At 51.5% G+C, this 18,407-nt stretch overlaps 1 protein-coding gene across 2 annotated transcripts in view; it reads left to right on the top strand.

The window, feature by feature from the left end:
- Positions 1-18,407, top strand: part of GARNL3 (GTPase activating Rap/RanGAP domain like 3) — a 99,222-nt gene extending 80,815 nt beyond the window's left edge. For both annotated transcript variants that reach the window (XM_063144844.1, XM_063144845.1), the window contains exons 17-29: positions 2,234-2,308; positions 4,619-4,730; positions 5,896-5,994; positions 7,015-7,128; positions 7,994-8,169; positions 8,967-9,125; positions 10,830-10,896; positions 11,438-11,545; positions 11,911-12,029; positions 13,005-13,140; positions 15,262-15,471; positions 16,428-16,539; positions 17,231-18,407. In XM_063144844.1, coding sequence (XP_063000914.1) covers positions 2,234-2,308; positions 4,619-4,730; positions 5,896-5,994; positions 7,015-7,128; positions 7,994-8,169; positions 8,967-9,125; positions 10,830-10,896; positions 11,438-11,545; positions 11,911-12,029; positions 13,005-13,140; positions 15,262-15,471; positions 16,428-16,539; positions 17,231-17,396 — 1,653 coding nt within the window. In that variant the 3' untranslated portion in view covers positions 17,397-18,407. The remainder of the gene's footprint in view (positions 1-2,233; positions 2,309-4,618; positions 4,731-5,895; positions 5,995-7,014; positions 7,129-7,993; positions 8,170-8,966; positions 9,126-10,829; positions 10,897-11,437; positions 11,546-11,910; positions 12,030-13,004; positions 13,141-15,261; positions 15,472-16,427; positions 16,540-17,230) is intronic.

Consider the following 18,407-nt stretch of genomic DNA (forward strand, 5'->3'; position numbering starts at 1 on the left):
CTATGCGCTGTGTGAAGAAGGACGTCCTCTTATTTGTCCTGAAACTTTGTCCCCAGGCAGCCGTCTGAGTGTGAGAGAGTGGGCGGGGAAGGGGGGGAAGATGTGGGTGATAGAAAGGAGAGAAGGAAAATGGTGGCAGAGAGAGAGAGAGAAGGAAGGGATGGCAGAAAGTGAGTGAGAGAGAAAGGGGAGAAGAGAAGAGAAAAGGGAGAGAGAAGAGAGAAAAGGGGAGAGCAGAAAAAGGGAAAGAAACCGCCCAGAGAGCTTCGGCTATTGGGCGGTATAAAAATGTAATAAATAAATAAATAAATAAAAGAGGTACCACCACCTCTGCGTGTCCCACCTTCCACTGCCTTCAGCTCCACCCATCCCTGCAGGTGTTCCCACAGCAAAGTACTGCTGAGAAAATGTGGCCCTTGATGGGGGGCACGGGGGGAATCTTCCCCATCTCCTGCTGTGGTTCTTTGAGGTCTTAAAGCAGCCAAGCAGAGCGATATGAGCGCAGGAAAGTGCCTCTGGGAACCTGCCAAGGTCCTTCCTGGAAGACTTAAAGAGGCCACGATCCAGAGTACCATGTGGATATAGGCGGCGGGTGGAGGGGGGGCAGGTTAATGCCACATCAAAAAGCTGCTTATGAAATCGGGTGAGCTTGCACCAAATTGGGAACGATTGTGACGGTGGTCCCATGATCTGCTCCGGATGTGGAGCTGTCTCTGAGCTCATGGGGGCCCTTGGCAAGTTGTGCTCCGTGGGCCCCCTCCTACATCGATGGCCTTTTCCCGCCCCCTGCTACCAGATGGAAGCACCTGACGTAGCATTGCTGCAGGGCATTGTGGGGGATTTGAAGTGGCGGCTCAGCGTCACCTGACGCAAAGGTCCAGCGCTGCCAGGGTGCTCAGACCCCTGACGCTGTGTCTGCTCCCAGCCTCTCCGTTGCCACCTCTGTGGTGTTCTGTACTTTCGTTTTCACAGCTCAAAAAAAAAGGAAAGGAAAAAGTGTGCCGTGTCTTCTCAACACCATATAGATTCACCCCATCCCGAAAACACGATAATTTAACATGCCAAGTGTTAGGGAGGATATTACATCAGGCGTTCAGTAGAAATGAGGTCAGCATGTACCGCAAAGAAACAGGATTCCACAGGGAACTTCTGAAGCCCGTATCTCACGCGAGGGCTATTAACAAGGGATCAGTTATAACGCAAATCAATTTCGAACAAAAGGCATTAGCCGGTGTGGAGACGCTCGCTGGAGTCTCGTTTGTGGGAAAAGCAGGGAACCGCAGCATGGAGCGATCAGACAGAAAAGTGGGTCTTAAAACATCTGAGACCGGAGAGGTTTTCCCCTCCGCAATGCTGAAGTGCTGTTTACATGCCTCAGCGTTGTGAAAGGGGGCAAGTTCACAGCCTCAGGAGAGATCTTTCAGCCGGCAAAAGGGTCCAGATTTGATGAGAACGACGACAGCATTTCTGGCGAGGAAATCAAGTCGTGCCCTTAACGGCCTTGCCAAATCGCACCGCTCCGGGAAGCGCGTCACCGCGTCTTCCAAGACGCGACGGGGCTTTTGTGCGCCGGAACGCTTGCCCATTACTGGCCCAGTGAAGGGGTGCGTGGGTTATATGCCCGGGAGAAACGCGGGGGAGAAATTCTTTACTGCAAAGCATCATTAATGTCCGTGATTTGCTGCTGCAGGATGTGGCATCATGGCCACTGGCCTCGGCGGCTTTAAAAAGGGGACGGGGGAAAACCACGCTGAAGGTTCGGCCTGACTGTGGTTACTAGTCACGAAAACGTGAGGTCGCAGCATTAAGTTCAAGAGTTTTATTTGTGTTAGATTGAAACTCTCTTTGCTTAGGTTTGCCCCACTCTGTAGTCATGTCATATTGGATGAATCCTGAGATTTTTTAAATAAATGGTCTTACAACAGGTAATGCACACACTTTACTTGCAGAGGGCCATTGCTACCTGCAGCTCAAGGACTCTCCGCTAGAAGGACAGTTGGGAAAGACCTTTGCCGTAGACGTGGGGGTCATGAATTTACATGGGTTGTGGGGCCTCCCCTAGGCCTACGCCACAGTGGGTACTGTCAGCTTTCCCACCTACAAAGCTCAGCTCTAGAACCTCTGTGCAGGCAGAGATCCCAGACGTGTGACTGCACAGGTGACCACTCCTAGGACCACAAGCCCCAGGTAACCGACCTGTCCTTCTCTCTTGTGTTTTTCTTCCTTTCTAAAGGCACTCAAACTCAAAACCATAGTGAGAGGTGACGCCCCGGCTATTCTAGCTACCACGAGCCTTTGCAAAAAGGAGGTGAGTGAATCGCTGGCAGGGGAAGGCAGGCAGGGGGCGAGTTTGCTCAAAATCTCAAGAGTGATTTCTGCTTAGGACATAAGAACATCAGAAGCGCCCTGATGCTGGATCAGACCAAGGGTCCATCTAGTCCAGCACTCTGTTCACACAGTGGCCAACCAGCCATTGGCCATGGACCCACAAAGTGCAACAGCGCCCTCCCACCCATGTTCCCCGGCAACTGGTGCACACAGTCTTACTGCCTTGAATACTGGAGATGGCACACAACTTTCAGCCATTGGTAGCCTTCTCCTCCAGGAATTGATCCAACCCCCTTTGAAAGCCATCCAAATGGGTGGCCGTCACGACATCTTGTGGCAGTGAGTTCCATAATTGAACTCTGCGCTGTGTGAAGAAGCCCTTCCTTTTCTCTGTCCTGAATGGAGAAAAATGCCTCCCTATCTACATTCTCCACACCATGCATCGTTTTATACACCTCTATCATGTCTTCCCCTCAGCCTCCTTTTTTCCAAGCTAAACAATCCCAGCTGATGTAACCTTCTTTCATAGGGGAGATGCTCCAGCCCCTTAAACATTCGAGTTGCCCTTTTCTGCCCTTTTTCCAGCTCTATAATATCCCTTTTTAGGTGTGGTGACCAGAACTGTCCACAGTATTCTAAGTGTGGTCGCACCATAGATTTATATGAGGGCAATATGACACTGGCTTTGGGTAGTAGGCATGTGTGCAGAAGCCCACTGTATAGTATCCAGCTTTAGACCTGATTGGACAGAGCGGGGTGTATGGAGGCAACCCGACAGTGAATGTTCACAAATTGTCCCTTGGGCCCTCCTCTACGGGTGAGGTGGTGTGGCGGCTGCTCCAGACAGCTAGCGGTTCTTAAGTAGCAGCTTCGCACCCCGGATTCTCGGCTTGTTTTCCTACCGCACTCTCGGCAAAAGGCTTGCAAAGTTGTGGAGAAAACGAGGCGTGTCAAGCCCGGCCTGAACGGCTGAGTGGGTCATTCCCCTTCCTCAGATTTCGTTTTCCCTCCTTTCGTTTAAAGGCGGCAGGCAAAACTTGCCAACATCTCAGACGTTGAGGGGGTGGGGTGGGGTGGCTGAGCACGAATGGTAGTGCCCTGCAGTGATTTTGGAGTTGGTGTAGAATTTTGTTTTATTACATTTTTATTTATTTATTTCATTTATATCCGGCCTTTTTTCCCTTCAAGGAACCCAAGGCTGTGTACATAACCTTCCTCCTCTCCATGTTATCCTCACAACAACAACCCTGTGAGGTAGGCTGGGCTGAGAGTCTGTGACTGGCCCAAAGTTGCCCGGTGGGTTTCCATGGCTGAGTGGGGACTAGAACTCGGATCTCCCGATTCCCAGTCCGACACCTTAGCCACTACACCTTAGCCACTACACCACACTGGCTCTTGGCACACACAGCCTTGGCTTTCTCTTCTCCCAGCTAATACGCACGGGCCTTTCTGCTGCCCTGATGAGATTGCAAAGCGACCTCCTGAGTTCCTCTGCAGAGTTAGTGCCTAGCACATCTAGGGATCAGCCCAGGTTTTTTTTTTAATGTGCAGTTGGACACAAAATGTGCGGTTGGAAATCTGATAATGTGCAGTTGAAAAAAGGTGGTGAAAAAAATAAGACCCGTGTTATGTGTTTATTAAGAACTTAACAATAGACAAAGTCAGGGATGAGATGTAACACAGATTATATAAGGACGCAGGTGAAAGAGCCCTTGATGGTGTGACTGATGTTGCTGGGTCCTGTGATGGTGTTGCCTGAATCGGTGTGGGGGCAGAGTTGGCACTTGGGTCTATGGCATGGTCCGGTCCCTCTGCCTGTGTCTCTGTCCTGTGTACTATTGATGGTTAACATCTGCTTCAGGTTGGGAGGTGGTCTGTAGGCCAGGACTGCTCTGCTCCCAAGGCTTGTGAGAGAGAAGCGTCTGTGCTGATGATGGGTTGGAGTCCGCTGATGATCCGTCGCAGTGGTTTCAATTGGGGGTCGTAGGTGACCACCAGTGGTGTACTTCTCTTGGTCTGCCGTCCTTCCTGGGTATCCGTATAGCCCTGTCCATCTGCCTTTTAAGTTTAAGGAGCTACTAGTGTTGGTGATAATTTGACCAGTCGGGAAAGAGAAATAATGTGTTTGGCTTGGGTGGGGGGAGACTCAGGGCATTTGTGCAGTTGGAAAATTTGCTTTTTTATTATTACATTGCTTTAAACTCCCCCCCCCCTCAATCAGCTCCGGCTTCATTGACAAGATCTGTCTTCCCTCATGTACTCAGTAGTCCATGATTAACTCCTTCCACAGCCCTGGGAGTCCCAGTGTTTCTGCAGCAACTTCCCGTACGACGTCGCCTGTGCTGATTCCTGGGGCCATTCGCTGCTCATCTCCACGGACGTCGGTGTCCTACTCTTAGACGGTTGGTAGATGGCTTTGAGCTTGTGCGTATGGGCTGAATTTAGGGTGAGTCTATGGAAAGGAGGGCAGGGCTCCTGTATCTTGAACAGTTGCATAGAAAAGGGGATTTCAGCAGGAGTCGTTTGCATGCCTGCAGCACCTGGTGAAAGTCCCTCTTATCACAGCAGTTAAAGCTGCAGGAGCTATACTAGAGTGACCAGAAAGAAAAGAGGGCAGGGCTCCTGCAGCTTTAACTGTGGTGATGAAGAGGGGATTTCACCAGGTGTTGCAGGCATGCAAACGACACCTGCTGAAATTCCCTTTTCTATGCAACTGTTCAAGATAGAATCGTAGAGCTGGAAGGGGCCTATAAGGCCATCGAGTCCAACCCCCTGCTCAATGCAGGAATCCACCTTAAAGCATCCCTGACAGATGGTTGTCCAGCTGCCTCTTGAAGGCCTCTAGTGTGGGAGAGCCCACAACCTCCCTAGGTAACTGGTTCCATTGTCATACTGCTCTAACAGTCTGGACGTTTTTCCTGATGTTTTGTCATACTGCTCTAACAGTCAGGATGTTTTTCCTGATGTCCAGCCAGAATCTGGCTTCCTGTCATTTGAGCCCGTTATTCCGTGTCCTGCCCTCTGGGAGGATCGAGAAGAGATCCTGGCCCTCCTCTGTGTGACAACCTTTCAAGTATTTGAAGAGTGCTATCATGTCTCCCCTCCATCTTCTCTCCTCCAGGCTAAACATGCAGGAGCCCGGTCCTCCTTTCCATAGGGCCACCCTAGCTGAATCGATCATTTCATGCTTCAGCCATTGTAGCCTTGTGGGAGGAAGAAGCCACAGTGGTTTTATTTGAATGTAATCTCTTTTAAAGCTGCTCAGGATCATTCTTAACCATCTGTATGTGGCACTCACCTCGTGTTTACCTGAGGGCCCAGAACCGAACTCATACTCCTTTCCCGCAAAGGCCCACTCCTGGCCACCCCATTTCAAAAGCCTGATTTAGGTGGGAAATGATCAAAATGACTGGGAGCCGGAAACCTTTGCAGGCCTACTAGAAATCACGCCGAGATCTCCCAGTAGTTCCTGATCAATTCTTGGCCCACCCCTGTCCCAGAGGGCTTCTTCGAGGAAGCGTTGGGCTGCCTGTGTCTTGCTGAGGACCCTTGGTCTTTCCCTTCCAGATGGACAGCCTCCCCTCCCCGTCTTCGATAAAACGTTACAGGTCAAACAGATGCACGTGTTGGAGACTTTGGACCTGCTGATTACTCGAGCGGACAAAGGTGAGGAGCATCACGGAGCCATTTCGGGGGATGATTTAGTAAAAATGATGTGTTGTGGGCAAGAGAAGCGCAAGGGAAGCGTTCATTTGATTTTGGGTTTTTTTTTTTAATGTGAGGAATCCGAATCACTGTGGCATCGCCCACTGGGTTGTGATAGGAGTCTCTCTCTCTCTCTCCCCACTCCTCTGGTTGGTAGGTTTAGCTCAGTTCTCACTTTGACATATCCAAAGAACACACGATGGCAGGGCTGGATCACGCCCACCCCGCCCTCCACCTGTTCGGGGCCAAATGACACATTAGATTAAATACGTCGTTTGGTGTCACGTGAGTCTTCCTTGAAAACTTTAAAAAGTAGCTCTGGGCGGGCGTGGAATTGTGGTACAGAGTGAGTTGTGGGTGTTTTTTTTTTAATCTTTTCCTCCTGTGTCACAATCCTGATGAAAATCATAGAATCATAGAATAGCAGAGTTGGAAGGGGCCTACAAGGCCATCGAGTCCAACCCCCTGCTCAATGCAGGAATCCACCCTAAAGCATCCCTGACGGATGGCTGTCCAGCTGCCTCTTGAAGGCCTCTAGTGTGGGAGAGCCCACAACCTCACCAGGCAACTGATTCCATTGTCGTACTGCTCTAGCAGTCAGGACGTTTTTCCTGATGTCCAGCTGGAATCTGGCTTCCTTTCACTTGAGCCCGTTATTCCGTGTCCTGCACTCTGGGAGGATCGAGAAGAGATCCTGGCCCTCCTCTGTGTGACAACCTTTTAAGTATTTGAAGAGTGCTCTCATGTCTCCCCTCAATCTTCTCTTCTCCAGGCTAAACATGCCCAGTTCTTTCAGTTGCTGAAGCAGATAATTACACCAAAAAAGGCAGCTAGATGGAGCGCCCTGGATTGCCAGGGACAGGGGCCACCACTGAGAAGGCCCCCTCCCCCTTGTTGCCGCCCTCCGGGCTTCCCTCGGAGTAGGCACCCAGAGGAGGACCTTTATTTAATGTGTCTGTCTGCCTGTCTCCCGCCTGTCAGGGAAGGACGCCCGGCTCCTCGTCTTCAGGCTGAGTGCCGTGCGGAAAAGCATGGAAGCCAAGCTGGCCAGAAGTAAATGCGACTGCCGAGAAAACAAGCTGGAGAAAACGAAAGGTGCCGTGGGAAGTAGTGCTTGGGGCCGCTGCAGCCCTCGATCTTTTCCGAAGGTGTAATCCAGTGTGGTGTAGCGGCTAAGGTGTCAGACTGGGAGTCGGGAGATCCGGGTTCTAGTCCCCACTCGGCCATGGAAACCCACTGGGCGACTTTGGGGCCAGTCACAGACTCTCAGCCCAGCCTACCTCACAGGGTTGTTGTTGTGAGGATAAAATGGAAAGGAGGAGGAGGATTATGTACGCCGCCTCGGGTTCCTTGGAGGAAAAAAGGCCGGATATAAATGTAATAACTAAAATAATAAATAAATAATCCATACTACAAGGTAGATTGGGCTGAGAGAGTGGCTGGCCCAAGTAATCAGGACTTGGGTCTCTCCTGTTCAAGTCCTGCACTACAAGTCCCATAATACTACGCCGGTTCTAAGCACAGCTGGGCACGCAGCCTCCCCTTCCTTTACAGCAGCCTTCCTCAACCTGGGGCGCTCCAGATGTGTTGGACTACAACTCCCAGAATGCCCCAGCCAGCTCGGCTGGCTGGGGCATTCTGGGAGGTGCAGTCCAACACATCTGGAGCGCCCCAGGTTGAGGAAGGCTGCTTTAAAGGGTTCCAGGCCCAGATCCAGAACCAGAATACGGTGGCCGGGCTCAGCCCCAGCCTCCCCTTCCTTTACAGCAGCCTTCCTCAACCTGGGGCGCTCCAGATGTGTTGGACTGCATCTCCCAGAATGCCCCAGCCAAATCCAGAACCAGAACACAGTGGCCGGGCTCAGCCCCAGCTGCCCTCATCCACCCCTCCGAGGCAGCGTTTACGTTTGGGGACCGCTTGGTGGGCTGTGCATGACGCCCGCGAACCTCCCTTGTTCCAGGCTGCCATTTGTACGCCGTCAACACCCACCACTGCAACGAACTGCGTATCGTCGCAGCGATCCGGAACAAACTTCTCCTCATCACCAGGAAGCTCAAGCCGTGGGAAGGCCTGAGCAGTGCCCCGCCAATGTCCCCTCAGTCGGAGTCCCCCGTCGAGGAATTCCAGTACATCAGGGTAGGTTTGAGGTAAAGCACTGGCAAATTACCGTCGCCCACCTGGTGCTCGTGTCTTGGAAAGGGGTCCTGGGGGGAACGGCAGCCTGTTGTTTTAAGTTCCACAGCGGATCGGACCTTCCAGGGGAGGCCAGGCGGGCAGATGTTTATTTATTTATTTATTACATTTATATACCGCCCCCCATAGCCGAAGCTCTCTGGGCGGGTCACAAAAGTTAAAACAGTAAACGTTAAAAAGTATACAAAATTTAAAAACCATCAGAGACATAAAAAAACCCAAGAGTATAAAAACATCAGTATCCATTTAAAAACAACAGTTCTGGGGTCCGTTAGAAAACAAAGTTCGCGTCGTTAAATGCTGTTAAATGCCTGGGAGATCATTCCACAGTCGGGGGGCCACCGCTGAAAAGGCCCTCTCCCTTGTTGCCATCCTCCGAGCTTCCCTCGGAGTAGGCACTCGGAGGAGGAGCTTAGATGTTGAGCGCAGTGTGCGGGTAGGTTCATGTCGGGAGAGGCGTTCCATCAGGTATTGCGGTCCCAAGACATATAGGGCTTTATAGGTTAAAGCCTGTAGGTTAAAGTTAAAGCCTTGATTATAGATGATCAAGATACCATAGGAGTTGCTGTTTCACAGATCCTGGGAGGCCAGGGGAGGTGCAATCAGTCAGTGGTGCAGTTAGACCCTGGGCCTCATGGTCTCACCCCTCTTTAGGTGGTAATATGTATTACTTCACTTGCATCAAACCGCGTGCACTGTGCCTTTTTGCTGCTTCTGACGCAGTGCTGTCTGGAATGCAGGAGATTTGCCTGTCTGACCCTCCGGTTGTCATGTCTTTGGTGGACGGCCCCACGGGAGAAAACGACAACCTGATCTGCGTCGCCTACCGGCATCAGTTCGACCTGGTCAACGAGAGCACGGGAGAATCCTACAGGTTTCATCATGTCGAGGCGAGCAGGGTAGGTTCTTGGCTGCCGTTATAAAAGCAGCAGAGTTTGCAACATCTGCCATTCTTTGGCCCAGGTTGCCTGAGCAAAACGAGGTCTGCCTTGCAGCCAGGGCAGCGTTCCGAACCTAGCGCACGATGTTGACACAGCTTAGATCTTTCAAAAGAAAACAAAATCGGAATGAATCGGCCAAAATTAAATATATGTTTTCCCCCCCTGTTGTTTTCTGGGGATTTACTTTGATATTGGTAGGATTGAAGCAGGTTTAAGTTCACAGCTGGGTCGCACCTTCTGTGCCAGGAAAATCCCAACGTGCAATAAATAATAGAAATGATGCACGGCTGCAAATGTTTGCTTACATGTTCCACCAGGTATCCTACAGCTGTGAGGGAGTACAGAAAATTCTGCGGCAGCGCACTGAAGCCTCCTCAGGAGGAGGGGCGCGTGCAGGAAGCGCATGATGAAGAAAGCCCCACTTCTCTGAGGGCTCTTCTCATGCTGGCATCTTATACACAGCAGTGGCAGCATCCCGGGCGCATGATGCCCTGGGGACATGTGCTGCCCCCACTGCCGCTGCTACCAGAAAAACAGGAAGAGTTGGAGCAGTTGTGGGAGGGGCCTCAATGGAGGAAGGAGTCCAGAAAGTAGGGTGACCGTATGGAAAGGAGGACAGGGCTCCTGTACCTTGAACAGTTGTTTGGAAAAGGGAATTTCAGTAGGTGCCATTTGTATATATGATGAACCTGGGGAAATTCCTTCTTTATCACAGCCGTGAAAGCTGCAGGAGCCCTGCCCTCTTTTTTATGTAGTCGAGAGGATAGGGCTCTTGCAGCTTTCACGGCTGTGACAAAGGGGGACTTTCACCAGGTGCTGCATGCCTACAAACAACACCTGCTGAAATTCCCTTTTCTAGACAATTGTTAAAGATACAGGGGCCCTGTCTTCCTTTCCATAGGGTCAACCTGCTGTTAAAGATACAGGGGCCCTGTCCTCCTTTCCATAGGGTCAACCTGCTGTTAAAGATACAGGGGCCCCGTCCTCCTTTCCATAGGGTCAACCTGCTGTTAAAGATACAGGGGCCCCGTCCTCCTTTCCATAGGGTCAACCTGCTGTTAAAGATACAGGGGCCCTGTCCTCCTTTCCATAGGGTCAACCTGCTGTTAAAGATACAGGGACGCTGTCCTCCTTTCCATAGGGTCAACCTACTGTTAAAGATACAGGGGCCCCGTCCTCCTTTCCATAGGGTCAACCTGCTGTTAAAGATACAGGGACGCTGTCCTCCTTTCCATAGGGTCAACCTACTGTTAAAGATACAGGGGCCCCGTCCTCCTTTCCATAGGGTCAACCTGCTGTTAAAGATACAGGGACGCTGTCCTCCTTTCCATAGGGTCACCGTACCAGAAAGGCGTTCGGGCAGTCTTGCACTCTGGATGTTGGCCCCGTCAGCAAGGCAAGGGTCCAACCTTCAGCATTCAGCCTGGGGAAAGCTAAACTATGTTCAGTTTCCAGAGCCCAGTTCCAACATGAACCGGGGCGGGCGTGTTTCGCACATCGTTAGTGAGCCGTACATGGAAAGCGCAGTGTAGCGGCAGGCGCCAGCCTTTAGGAATGGGTTGGTGGGAATGGGACGGAATTTGGGGGAGGGGTGTCGCCCGAAGCGTTTGTCGCCGGCTCCGCCTCCAGGCCGCCCACGACCCTCGCCCGTTATCATTGCAGGTTAATTTTGTTGCAGCTATTGATGTGTACGAAGACGGAGAGGCCGGCCTGCTCTTGTGTTACAACTGTAAGTAGCGTCGCCTCGCTCGTTCTAGGGAGCCGGCCGGGCCTTGGCCATTGGGTCCCGTCTTGCATTTCCGTAAGGCGGCCGTGAAATGAGTAATTAAAAAAGCTTGCTTGGTGCCGGAGAGGCCGTGGACAAAATGCCTCCCGCCCCCTCACGGGCAGTTTGGCTTTGTTGCTTGTAGCGGAAGGTTGTGAGACGGGGAGGTGGGAGGGAGAGAAGGGGAAAGAGGAAAGGGAGGCGGATTGCACAGCATCCTTTGCAGGCTGCCTTGCTCAGGTGGTGCGTGGGGGTGGGCAGACCACCTCCTGGGTGGACCGGAACAGCCAGTGAAGGCTGCAGTGAGCTCATGCGTTGGTGTGTGTGTGTGTGTGTGAAGCTGCACCCCCTTAATTTCTGTCTTTCTTGCTGCTGCTCTCAAAGGCCAGGGAAATAGTTGGGCCACCTTAGCTCGGTTCTGTTTTCCTGCTGGTCCTGTTCCTCCATTGGGTGCCAAGGCCCGTATCGTTTCCTGGCTTCAGCTAACAGCAGTCTCTCGTTGCAGATGTCTGCTACTATCGCAAAGTGTGCCCCTTCAATGGGGGCTCGCCCCTGGTACAGCCGTCGGCCTCAGACTTCCACTTCAGCTGGAACCAAGTTCCTTACGCTATTGGTAAGGAAGAAGAGCGATTTGCCGGCCCCCTCTCCAGGAGGGCCGCTCAGGGGTCACAGTTCTGCCAGGGGTGGAAGGCTGGTCACATGACGCACCTGGTTCTGATCACGTGATGCCCCTCTTCCAAGCCCCACCCTCCCTGGCTTCCTGCCCGCTCCTGGATCCAGCACAAGTTGAAGGCTGGCGGGTGATCGGGAGAACTTTTGAGCAGACTCCCCGAATGCAGACCAGCTCCAGTTCGTTACGTCTGGAGGGCACCAGGTTGGGGGAGGCTGCTTTAGGGCTTGGGCAGCCCGTGCGGCCGGCGAGACACTCGGCGGGCCGTCGTTCCTTCATTCAGCAGCCCCCCTCGTCTCCCTTTGCAGTGTGCGCCTTTCCGTACATTTTGGCCTTCACCACCGATTCCATCGAGATCCGGCTCGTGGTGAACGGGAACCTGGTCCACACAGCCGTGGTCCCGGCACTTCAGCTGGTGGCGTCGAGGGTAAGAAGGCAGGAGGGGGAGAGAGGGCCCATGGGGACACCCCTCCTGTCACGCCGGCTGCCCCTCTTCCGGGAACGCGGAAGCCAAATAGCTCACCCCTTTCATAATACGGCTCCAGCGTTCCACTTCGCCTTCCTCAGCCTGGACTATGCTGGTTGGGGATGATGGGAATTGCAGTCCAACTCATCTGGAGTAGAGTGACCCTATGGAAAGGAGGACAGGGCTCCTGTATCTTTAACAGTTGTTTAGAAGAGGGAATTTCAGCAGGTGTCATTTGCATGCGTGCAGCACCTGGTGAAATTCCCTCTTCGTTAAAACAGTTAAATTCCCTCTCTTGTGTCTGGTCACACTAGGCAGGGCTCCGGCAGCTTTAACTGCTGAAATTCCCTTTTCTATACCGCTGTTAAAGATACAGGAGCCCTGTCCTCCTTTTCAATCTGGTCAGCCCAGTCCAACCGTCCAGAGAGCTCCGGCTATTGGGCGGTATAGAAATGTAATAAATAAATAAATAAATAAATAAGGCTCTTGGTTCAATCCGCATTGAGACCAGATGCAAAAGAGGGCAGGGCTCCTGCAGCTTTAACTGTTGTGATGAAGAGGGGATTTCAACAGGTGCTGCAGGCGTACAAATGACGCCTGCTAAAATTCCCTTTTCTATACAACTGTTAAAGATGTAGGAGTCCAGTCCTCCTTTTCAATAGGGTCACCCTATGATATTGGAACAAATGCCAGAAGAGGGCTAACGCGCCCTCTGTGCAAGTTTTGCAGGCGTATGTCGCCGGCAACATGAATCTTTGGTCTGGTCCAGCAAAAGAATGTTTAAGTCAACCCACAAGGGTCAGAGATGCTGAGAAAGGGGGCATTTTCTATTAATAGATTTGTTCAGAGCCTCTGGAGAGAAGGGGAGGACCCAGAAACTGGCTTGGGGAAGCTTTTTCGTTGTTGTTGCTAAGTCAACTTCCTTTCTCCTTCCAGTCAGATATCTATTTCAAAGCCGCCACAGCAGTGAGTGAACCATCCAACGTCAGTTCAAAGGAGACCAGCTCACCCAATTCCCCCCAGACGCCATCAGTGCACGAAATTCCTGTTTTCTCTCCTTCCGCAGCCGAAGGTAAGGAAGCGACAGGACCGGCTCATAACTTCTGCAGCACATTGAACTCACGCCACCCTGACTCCAGCGTTTCAGACCTGAAACCCACCTGTAATCCCAGAGCTGCGAGATGGGAGCTTCATTTTTAATTTAATTTGTTTTGTTGTTTGTGATCAAGTTATGTCTATATTCCTCCTCCTCCTCTCTATAGGGCTTGATCCCTGATTGGCCGGCATCTGATAAAAAGGTGGACAGGGATCATTTAATAACTCTGTCGCAAGGATGGAGTTTTGTTTTGTTTTCACACTTTTGGCTTGTCACGCAAGGATGGAAGTTGTAACTGCTGAGTTGTCACACAGAGGAGGGCCAGGATCTCTTCTCGATCCTCCCAGAGCGCAGGACACGGAGTAACGGGCTCAAGTGACAGGAAGCCAGATTCCGGATGGAGATCAGGAAAAACGTCCTGACTGTTAGAGCAGTATGACAATGGAACCAGTTACCTGGGGAGGTCGTGGGCTCTTCCACACTAGAGGCCTTCAAGAGGCAGCTGGACAGCCATCGGTCAGGGATGCTTTAGGGTGGATTCCTGCATTGAGCAGGGGGTTCATAGAATCATAGAATAGTAGAGTTGGAAGAATCCTACAAGGCCATCAAGTCCAACCCCCTGCTCAGTGCAGGAATCCACCTTAAAGCATCCCTGACAGATGGTTGTCCAGCTGCCTCTTGAAGGCCTTGCGTGGGCAAAGCCCTAGCCAGGACAGGAAGCCTTGATAGCCCTTCCTGTTGCAGAGAGCCACTCTGCTACTACTACATCACTTAGTAGTAATAAAGCTTTATCGTTCCAACCCATGGTTACAACAAGCACGATAAAAACAATACCGAAACAAATCATACACACAAGGTGAGAAATTTTGCTCTGTACATTTATTTATTTATTTATTTATTTATTTATTTATTTATTTATTTATTGCATTTTTATACCACCCAATAGCTGAAGCTCTCTGGGTGGTTCACAAAAATTAATACATTGGAGCTGCAAGAGCGAAATTGACCAATGCAATTTTGGACAGTTTCGGACAGCGAAATTTCGGACAGCAAAATTGACCAATGCAATTTCGGACAATGCAACAAGGACAGTCTTGTTGTTCCATGTAAACAGAAAGTGTATTCTTTTTGAATCAGACCAGCTGGACCCATTCGCTGAAAAACGATCCCGATATTTTAGAACGAATTTCAGAATAGACAGGGCAGTAGAACAAAGAGCGAGGCAGGTCCTCCACTTTGCCACTACAGCCAGGGCAAAGTCTCGAGGCATAAGGGATCTTATTCATACGCCCTTCTAGCCCTGCTGTTTTCATTTGTCGCATCTTTAATCGTGCGAGGGCTGAACTAAGACAAGGGTTGGAAATTGGAGTCCGGTAACGTTCGCATTCAAATTTAAGCTTAGTCTCTGCAAACCAAGGTGCTATCTTGTTACTTGAGACTGCACAGAGATCCATTTGAATAGAAACGCTATAGGGTGATGGAGGGACCTTGAAACCCTGGCGGCTCAGCACAAGGGCAGCTGTTCCGAGAGGCTCCAGCCCTGGGCGCTCCCGTACAGCTACAGTTTACTAACTTTGCCTTCTCCCATACAATCCGCCCCGCACACTCAGGTCCTCTGGGAAGAATCTACTTCAGTCAACCAAAACCAGGCTGACGGGTATTACCCAGAGGACCTCCTCTTCTGCTGCTCCCAGACTGTGGAATGGCCTGCCGGAGGAGACTCATCAACTTAACAGTCTTTTAGAATTTAAAAAAGCGATAAAGACTGATCTATTCCGGCAGGCCTATCCAGGGGGATTTTAGGATGTTTTCAGGATGTTTTAATCATGTATGGTATGTTTTTATACCGGCTATTGGGCGGTATAGAAATGTAATAAATAAATAAATAAATTTTAGTCAGTTTTAAATGTGTTTTATATTCACTGTTGTTCCCCGCCTCGATCCAAGTGGTGAGGTGGGTAAGAAATACATTATTATTATTATTATTATTATTATTATTATTATTATTATTATTATTTGCTCGTGGGCCACCACATTAACTGCCGGGCCATTTTAGCCGCTTCCTGTTCCAGGTCCTTCTCTTCCTTGTCGTTTCAGGCGAAGCTGTGTGCAAGAACATCTACAAAATCCCCCTCAGCAACCTGGTTGGCAGGAGCATCGAACGGCCGCTCAAGTCCCCCCTGGTCCCCAAAGTCATCACCACCCCGACCTCCGCCGGCAGCGCCTTCATCCCCGCCGCGCCGTCCCTCTCCCTGTCACGCATCGAGATCAAAGAAATTGCCAACAGAACGCGCAAAGAGTTGCTGGGTAAAAGCCCGCGCATCTCCTGAACTCAACGGGAGCTTTCGCGTCGTGCTGGGTCGCGTCCCCAGCACGCAGCTTCCAGCCACGGGTTCACAGGCTATTATTTATTTATTACATTTATATCCCATTTTTTTCCTCCATGATCCTCTTCCTCCTCTCCATGTTATCCTCACAACAACCACCCTGTGAGGTAGGCTGGGCTGAGAGTCTGTGACTGGCCCAAAGTCACCCAGCGGGTTTCCATGGCCGAGTGGGGACTAGAACCCGGATCTCCCACTCCAACGCTTTAGCCACTACACCACACTGCCTCTCTAGTCCCTTTGCTCCTGCTCCAAGGGAAGGTTTCCCAGGCTGCCCCTTAAAAACGAAAGCCCGCCCTTCCGTTTGGAGGCCCAGCAGAGCTGCTATCTTCATACGTCTTTAAAGGCAATCTTGATCAGTGAGAGGAACAGATCGCCTCGAACCCAAGGGCTTCGGCCTCCGAAACGCCGCAACTCAGTGTTGCAGCGTGTGCTTTGCGTGCAAGACGTTCTTCAGTTCCTGTGTGCTCCTGTTTAACTCAGCCCTTTGTTCAGAACGAAGAGGACTGGAACCTTACTTTACTTTTAGGGGAAGGAGGACACCTCATTGGCAGAGCACGACGATCACTGTGTGGCCCGCTCCAAAACTCATTGCCGCTGTGGCAACGATTCCCTCCCTCTCTATGGCTCCAAGCTGGCGGGGTGGGGACGGAGACGACACACAGGTCTCTCCTGGCCCTTGGCAGTAGGGGGCAGGTATGCTGAATTCCGGACCCCCATGTCTGCTGCTTGATCATATTTCTCTGTGAGCATCAGCTGCCTTGGAGGTCCCTTGGGGTCAAAATGGTGGTGGGGGCGGGGCGATAGTGTAAAGAAATGGAAGCGTTCTCTTTGCTCCCCTCCAAGGATTCAGAGACTTGCCTTTCCTTTGTTTTCCAGGCCTCTTAAATGAGCAGGTTCCCAAGTCAGAAGGAGCCCCGAAACAGAAGACGACCCCCCCAAAACTGCCAGAACCCAAGCAGGGAACCATGCGTTCGACGAGCAGCGATAGGTACGTGCGGGACGGTGCAACCTCTCGCGCATGTAACAAGATGCACATGGTCTCCCCCGCGTGTGGTTAGCAAATCCGCGCACCTCTTGGTTTGTTGGCTCATAGTTCCAGCCCGAAGGGAGTTTGATGCTCCTGCGATGGCTGAACCGTCCAAAGGCCGTGGCCTCTTCTGGGGTTGAGTTCCCCACCGCTCTGTTGGAAGTTAAACTCTCTTCTGAGATAAGCAGAGTTCGCCGCGTCTCTCAGCAGGAATGCAGCAAAGACTCAAAAGAAGGCTAAGAATACTTTGTTTAAGTTAAAACAAAGCTTTTACTGGCATAGGAGTTCAGTTGGTTAAATCAGTTACAGCATCACAAGTATACTCACAACGATCATATCAGTTACACAGCAGCAGCATTACAGATGGGGTAAAGATGGAGGAGGTAATAAAACATAGACAAAACACGGTCATATATATATAGGGCAAAAACTGTACAGCCATCCCAGCCACTAATGGACTAATTGAAAAATCATCTCATGCCAATAATTCAATAATTGTCCAGCCGTGGCATTGACATTTAGAAAGCATTTCTTCATATTCCTTCATGCCACTAGGCACTTCTAAAACAATAGAATAAAGTAAAAACCAGATCCGTTCCAGGATCCAACACGCTCTCCCTCCCCTGCCTCATTTCTGCCTTCCTCCCCACAGACTCGTCGCCAGCCCTTTCGAAAGCACTTTGGAGGACCGCCACTTCTCCACCAGTTCGGACCCCGACACCACCACGACCACCACCACGCAGGACGAGACCCCCCCGTCCGGTAGCCTCTTCCAGCTCGGGGCTTCCTTTGACGAAGATATCGTCGACTTGAAGTGAAGACAATCCGGACGCAACACTTGCACACGCTCCCCACACACCCTCACCTTGCCCATTCCTGTGTTTTCTCTCTCTTCCCCCCTACCCTTATTTTGTACGACTCTCCAAGCAGTGTAGGAACATCGCACTACACTTTCTAGTCATCCTGGAAGTCGAGAATGCAGGCGGTCGAGGTCTGACCTGCCTGATTTCTCCAGCTCCTTGGGGCAGGCGGGGACGTTTGCTTTTGTGGGGAGTGGTCCTTGATAAAATAGCAGAGCTGTCGCCCAGTTCAAGAAACCCCCGCCGTTAAATCTAGCAGGTTTTAACCAATTAATTGGTTAAATCCCTGCATCTTTATATACGACGACTCCGTCGTCTTCAAGAACGCCACTGTCCTGATTCCAGTGGCATGGTAGCTCCCCACGCCCCTCCAGAGGGACGGAAAGCCCGGTCGTTCCTCCCGCCCACCCTGATCCGTTGCCGGCAGCTGAAGCAGGAAATTGGGCCGGGGCTGCGAGGGCCTCGGAGCGGGACTCGGACGTCCTGTGCGAGAAGAGGGGGCCGCGTCCCGCCAACGTGGCTTGCTGCTGCGGCTTCAGAAGCCGAAGGGAAACAGCGCACCGCTCTGCTTCCTTTCCCGTATCGCTAAGGAGCCAGGACTGAGCCAGAGGGAGGAGAAAGAGTGTTGGAAATGCCTCCCTCCTGATCTGAGGGCAACAACCTCCCCCCGGCTCCCCCATTTTGCCCCCCCCCCGTAGGCGTTTTCTCCGCGGCGTAAGGGAATCACGGCATCCTTCCTCCTCTTCCAGGGAGGCTCCCAGAAAGGGCGTTTCTTGATGGTGCTTTATTTTTAGATGGTGCGACGCGGAAGGGGGGAAAGGCCTTCCTAAGGTGGCTGCCGCTTATCCGCTTCCCCACGGGCATCGGGGATGCGTGGGGGACGGGACGCTAGAGAGCCCGTTGGCCTGATCCAGTAGAGCTCTTCTTGCGTCCTCACGTTTAGCTAAAAATAAATTCCTTTTTCAAAAA

The sequence above is a fragment of the Elgaria multicarinata genome, chromosome 19 (assembly GCF_023053635.1).
Source record: "Elgaria multicarinata webbii isolate HBS135686 ecotype San Diego chromosome 19, rElgMul1.1.pri, whole genome shotgun sequence".
NCBI lineage: Eukaryota > Metazoa > Chordata > Lepidosauria > Squamata > Anguidae > Elgaria > Elgaria multicarinata.